The 6,888-nt window shown below is 42.5% G+C and overlaps 1 protein-coding gene across 1 annotated transcript in view; it reads right to left on the bottom strand.

Annotated features, from left to right (window-relative positions):
- PLXNB2 (plexin B2) overlaps positions 1-6,888 on the bottom strand; it is a 132,483-nt gene that overhangs the window by 51,236 nt on the left and 74,359 nt on the right. The window contains exons 13-14 of the mRNA XM_009286782.1: positions 5,130-5,302; positions 2,670-2,818 (exon numbers count right to left, since the gene is read on the bottom strand). Coding sequence (XP_009285057.1) covers positions 2,670-2,818; positions 5,130-5,302 — 322 coding nt within the window. The remainder of the gene's footprint in view (positions 1-2,669; positions 2,819-5,129; positions 5,303-6,888) is intronic.

Here is a 6,888-nt window from a genome sequence, read left to right on the forward strand (position 1 = left end):
CCCCCCGATGTAAGAATCAGACCGTCAGCTATCTTATAACTTTGTGTGGTTTAGCTGCTGGTACTTTTGTTGTGCATCCTGCTATCTTTCAGCTTTAAAATACTGTATTTTCACACGTACGATCAAATCCCTTTAGAATTACTGTTCTCTGAAAATAAATCCTCAGATAACCCAGGCAAAATCAGAGGTCAAGGAACACTGGCTGAGAAAACACTGCCTTAACTAACACTGCTGCTGAGTGATAGCACGGATGTTTAAATTTTTATTTCAAACAGGTGATCCACAGAATATAAGCATGAAAATGCAATAAGGATTTGACACACTTGAAAACTGGGACAAATGCTTAATGGAGAGCTGATAATACAGTTGGATAAGGAGGTATACAATGTTTGCAGCCTGCACAGGCAGGCAGTTTCATATAGGACACACCCTGAGGATCATTGCTCATTTCCTTCGCTCTTTCCCTCCGGGATTATTGCTATTCTTCCTTAAGCAGTGCACGACTGCTTAACCACCTCCCCCCAATAGAAAAAAAACCCCAACAACCCCAAATTATTGGGTATAATGTACTTAAATTGGGACTTATAATAAAAGGATTGTTAAGTCCCTCTGCAGATCACTCCAGACTTTTCTGCCTGGGTACTGGCAAATGGACAAAATTCTCTAAATTCTTGCATGTCCTGGCATGTGTACGGCTGCCTGAGTCTGTTCCTCATCATCTCTCCACTGTATTCTTGGAAGTTGTATCTTCTTGTCAGGCAGAAACAGGAAGTGGTGCCTTTGGAGGAATTTCTACCATATGTCAAGCTAGGGAAAGCAGTCGGGGGCCGGGGCCGGTGTGTGTGTGTGGGGGGGAAACGCCATAGTGTGGTTATCAGGGATTTTAATTGAGAAAAGTTCCCTCCCCTCCCCAGCCTTGGCATTGCCTCCCTTCCCCCACGTTACAAATGGAAAACTACAAAGAATGAGAACACGACTTCTGGAAGGCCAGCAATTAAACCACCACAGAGCCAGAAAGCAGCCTTAAGTGCCTTATATCTTGCCGCTCTCCTGCCCATGGGAGCAACTGTCTCCTAAAAATGACTAGCTTTTTACTGCAGAAGGGGAGCAAGACTAGGCACTTTTTTTTAAAAAAATTAAATTAAATAAAAGAAGGTAATAATAAAACAAAAGAATGGAGGAAGATAAAGACAGAAAATTATAGATACCTATTTGGAGATTTTGAATAACTTCTTTTTCAAGGCTTCTCTAATGGAGAACATCTTTCAAAACCCCCTAATTTGTTGATAAATGACATTATGCAAGTTGCATTTGTTCTCACCCATTACCAGACTGGCAGAGCTTAGGAAACCAGTAATGTTGCTATGATACAAGGAACCAGTCATCTCAGTTCTGGCTCCTTTCCATGTATTTAAAAATATCAAAAAGCTTTAGAAAAAGCCAAGAGGCTGGGGAAATTCTTGTAAGGCAATTCAGTGCAGCTTTTGCAAACACTGAAAATAGGGAATGGGAAAAGATGACTGTAAAAGACTTAGGAATTTTGTGGATGGTGATGCACATGTAAACGCATGAGTGAGGGCAATGGATTTGGGAAGCAGTAAGAGATATACAGCTATACGTACATTCTTAAGTCCTAGAGGCCTGGGAAGCTTCTAAATGCCTGATCCACAAACTGACTAAAGCTAAACATTTTTCAAAAGCTAAAAAGATCACTTAGGTGTCTTCAAAATCCCTTTCAAAACATGCCACAGAAATAGCAAAAAGTTACAGTATTACACTTTATATTAACTGAAGGGAAAGAAAGCCAAGGTTTCAACTGCAGCTTTAAATATCAAAAGTGAATGAAAGAAAAATCACACTGCTTAAAATGTCATTACTCTTAATATTACTACTGAACCATCATGCTATGCTTTTTATCAGCTAATATCAAAAGGGTATTTCGCTCTTGAAATTAGATGCTTGATATAATCTGTAGTAAACACCTAGATACCTAGAAGAATTTAGGCACTTTGTTTTAAGTTTTGGCACTGCTTAAGAGTATGACAAGTAATCCGCAAAACATCTACCAACCTGCGTAGGCAATTCAACATCCATGGACTTGTTGGCTTTGCGATGAAACTTAGTCATCTAAAGCTAAAACAAAACTCTGGGCTCCCTCCCTGCCCCCAGGAAAGAACCTTTGTGGCTGGGGTAAAACATGCCCCCAGGAAAGAACCTTTGTGGCTGTACTAAAACAGAAAGATTTAAGCTTCCTCTTGCTTTGCCTACTTTCCCATAAATCTTGTATGCTTGGCTGCACTGTGGTTCAGATTTAGCAAAGGTTTTAATGACTAGATGCACACCTACAATGTCTTTGATTTAAAAACAAATAAATAATCTTGAGATACCTGCAGTAATCGTTTATGAAAGCTTTTTGAACAAATAAGGAAAAAAAATTCAATCAATCAGAAGCAGGATAGTAGTACGCTATTGTAAATTTGTTGCTGTATTAGAATCTATAATGATTTTAAATAAAGACTTAGACATGTTACTATGAAATATTGCATGTATATCGCACTAGTTCTTTCTTCTACTGACAATCTTTTACAACCATAGGAAGATCATCTTCTGAAAATGCACAGAAGTTCCTTTTTTCTTCTAAAATCTTGTAAAAAATATCCAGCTATTACCTTGTGGAAACAGAGTAGAATTCCTCTTTGAAAAGACATTCCTTGTCTGCCACTTTTATATTGTTTACATCTTCTGCTTTTATTCCCAAATTAGATCCCATTATGGTCAAAAGAATTCCACCACTTAGTGGTCCAGTTTTTGGCTCAATCTGTGTTTGTGTGAGGGAAAGTAAAAAAATAAAGCAAAATTAAATACTGCAGTGACCATGTTGCTCTTCCATATTATTTAAAGCTACTTTGACTTACCCGTACTTGAAATGCGAAAGATGTTTCCTGTAGGACCCCCACAAAAACACACTATGTAACTTTTTAACGTTAATTAATCATTTGCTAGCTCAGAACCAGTATTCATCAGCTGCAGATTTTGTGTCTCCTGTGGCAGACTGTTATGTACAAAACTCTCGCCTGGTGTTTACTCTGTTTTAAGTTTGCTTCCTCCACTAAAGCGCTGTGATTTTGAAAAACAAATGGATTGGACTCCTCTCACAATCATTCCACGGAACTTTTCCAGCATTTTTTTGCCATGATTTTCTCCTTTTAGGTTCACATCAGAACAGTGCACCTTCCTAACACACAGTGCTGCCCCACATAGTGTCTTCAAAAGTTCTTCTAGTCCCTTGATCTTCCTTACTGCATCAAATGGTAGGATGCTGCAGTACATGGGCTGATGCTAATTAAATAATTTGCAATTAAAATGAGGACTGAGAAAATCCTGCAGTTGCAATGGACTTCTCAGGTTGAAATATGTCCTGAACAGGCACTTGAATTCTGAATATTTGCTGGGAGACTAACCTGCTTTCCTATGTAATATTTGGAGCACCTCCAGCAAGACCTTTTCAGGTCTTCAGCTTTGGAGGGCTGCAAGTTTACCATCAAGAAGAGGGAGGTTGCACAGCCCCAAATGCAGTAATTGGAAGCCAAACAAATACAGCTTCTGAAAGTCTGGACTTCAATGTCTGCTCCATCAAAATCAGAGTTTCTTAGATCTAAGCAAGTCTGAGCACAGACACATGGCTGCTGCTGCCTGCTGCAGCCCAGCTCCAGAATCACTTGCTCTGCCTTCCCACTGGTTCAACTTCCTAAAACTTCTGCCCGCTGGCCATCCCTTTGCACTCAACCCATAAATAAACTAGCTGAAAAATGACTCAACGGTTTGTGTAGATGTTTCCACTTACTTGTTCAAATCTGAAGCTAACAAAAGCTTTGAAAAAACCTAATATTTTAGTATTTAGTATTTAATCCACAATCATGTACAAATAGTATCCCAGATGAAAACACTTTTATTTTTCTCAATTTTCCTTTTCCTTCCCACTCAAATCATCTTTATCTGGGCACAGCTATCACACAAGTATTCTTCTCCACACTTTCTGTCAAGATTTCAGGGTATTTGCCTTCCTTGGCAGACTTTAACTGTTTACCTGCCATTTCTTCTCAGATACACCATCATGGCCAACCTCATCCAGCGTGCTGCCAGTCTGCCTGTACCCACACTGCACCTCTAACTGCGCAGCCTCAGGAGATTCAGCACCTCTACCAGTTTGAGCCACAGGTTTCAGAATTAAACAGTTCCTATTGAGTGAAACATCCCTGTTACGAGACTCAACATCTGTCATACAGTTACCGCATTTTGTCATAGCTTGGGATACGTTCTCATCAAGCGGTGTGCCTGAGTTTCAAAGTACTGATACCACTGTCGCAGCAATTTAGATTTGCCCAGTGGAAGTATGTATCACTCTTTTCTTGACAGTTATGCCCAGAAAAACAGCATTTGGCTTGTTGCTGAAAAGGACAAGGCTTTATCACTTCTTGCTTTGGCTACTGATCCACCAAGGTAGACAAAATTCTTCCCTCGCCCTGGGTGAATGCTCCAACCGCAAAGTAAGTCAGGGGTGCACATTTGGCCTCTCTGACTTCTTACATTCAACTTCTACAGCCTTGGGTTTGATTCCAGTGTGGACTGGAAAATATCACTGACACCTGGAAAACACATTGTGATGCACAAACAACCTGCTCCCTTATTAAAAGGGGAGTTAAGTTTTTAAGTAGACATTTAAAAGTCTAGTTTGAAGCCTCTTAATGAGCCTGCTAAGTGCTTGTAGTTCCAGGAGCAGTGAACCTCTCTTATAGACTTATTTCAGGTAGAAAGGACTTCAGGAGAGAAAAAAATCCATGCTAATTCCCAAGAACAAGTCCCATGTTTAAGCACACACTGCTAGCCTGGCTTCTGGCATAGTGAGGACAAGGCTTGAAAAACAAGGAGTCTCAAAGACTCCATTCAGTCTCTTATTTTGAGTCTTTACAAATCTCTCACATCACATCACTACTGGCATTATTTCCTTGCAGCTATTTCAGAGGCTTACTTAATACCCTAGGAAAAAAACTGCCTTTCAGTATGAGCTTGCTTGGATGCTTTCTCCTGAAAAATAATACACTGGTGGGGAGAGAAAAAAGCAATCTTACACGAGTGATTTCTGGATGAGGACACGTGTCGGTTGGAGGAGCGTGACACAGTTTTTCATAAACGCACTTGCTGGGCTTGCCATCCTCTTCACACCAGACACACTTATAGTCGCGATGGGCCGCGAGGCATAAGCTGCAGTCGCTTCGTCCATAAGAGCAGTTGTACAGAGTCACTGAAATATGAACAGTAAATACACTTAGACATTTTCCTCTGTGTTAAGGATATTCAGTGTGTTATAGGAAGGAAAACCAATCCTACGTACAAAGCCTGCCTGTTGCTCAGTTGAGTCGTGTGAAGAATATGCACACTCTGTACTTAACCCCTGAATGATGCTGAGAGAAAACTGTATTTTTCCCTGTATGGAAAAACCTGAAATCTATCCATGTTCAGACTATGAATAAACTATCAAGTAGAACCCAAATGCATTTTTGTCACTCAGGCATTGTCAAAACGTTTAAGTACAAAGTCCTTTCTTTGACTATCCTCAATGAACCTGCCTATACAACTGTTCAAAGACTAGTTCAAACAAACAGGTCTTCCTGGTGTACCAGGAGTCAGATGTGGAAGGGTATAAATTCTGCATGGGTGTCGGTAGGGACAGACATCAGCTGGCACGGGACTTCTGCCAGTTGGGTATTTAAATGAAGAGAGCTGCCTTTGTTGGTCATTTCCAGGACATTTGGGCCTTTCCAAAGTCATCACTAAAGCCTGAACTGAATAGAAAGTTAACACTTAATGAAGTGTTATCGTTTGTTCAAGTTAATACCTCTTCATTTCTCCATTCTTCTCTATTTTCTTGCTTTTGTTTTCCCTTTTGTCTTGAATTGCCATCCTGGTGTACACCTTATTCCTTCTGTAGTGGGGTTTAATTCTAGTTTTTCTGAGCCAAGAAATCAAGTCTGACAGTCATGCCTCTCTTACTGATGAACCACACACCAACTGTCCCAGATACTAAGCTTGTTTTGGCCCCCGTCAATCTCTAGCATGATGCACAGTCACCGAACAAAATTAATTTTCCCAAATAGATGCAAAGCCTTGAGACATAGCTGGGTGGTTCAGCACCATAAGGAAAGCCTGGGCTTGCAAGAAAACATTTGGAGATGTACTTGAGAGCTAGCCCAGAAGAAAGACTGTCACTTGCAGAGGCGATCAGCTCTGGTGCAGGCATGTCCCAGAGCAGAGCAGCAGATCGCAGCATACAGGGGGGTTTCCTGAGCCAGGGAAACCCCAGGGGAGCTCAGGGACTCGCCAGGAGCCGGCAGCTCTCACGAGGGCAGCTGATGAGGCGTGGGCAGGGCCAAGAGTAACAGCGGCCACCCCAACTCCCACAAAAGGCAGCCCCAGGGAGCGCTAGCCACCAGAAGCGCTGCGACCAGGACGGGCAAACAGGGCGTGGCGCGTCAGCTAGGGCGTGGCAGTTTGCACAGGAGGGGGCGCAGGGAGAACGCCCCTTTGAAGGAGGGGCATTCCACGGGCCGGGTAGGAGACTTGGAGTACACATAATCCAGTAACCAGGCACCGTTCTGTGACCATCGTCAAAGGTCAAGGGCACTCATCCTACCTGTCCTTCAAGGCAGAATGGCGGGCACTCGTCTGAGAACAAAGGCCACGGCTCCGGCTGGGGGGTCTGCACTATCTACCCCAGCGGTGGCCGATGCCTCCACCCAGACGGAGCTGCTGAAGGGAGAGGCTGCAGTGCAGACCTCAGACCTTTCTCCTGGGGCAGGGACAGGCGGCAGGCCCGCCTGCAAAAAGTGT

This window comes from Aptenodytes forsteri, unplaced genomic scaffold (genome assembly GCF_000699145.1).
Source record: "Aptenodytes forsteri isolate BGI_AS27 unplaced genomic scaffold, ASM69914v1 Scaffold166, whole genome shotgun sequence".
NCBI classification, from domain to species: domain Eukaryota; kingdom Metazoa; phylum Chordata; class Aves; order Sphenisciformes; family Spheniscidae; genus Aptenodytes; species Aptenodytes forsteri.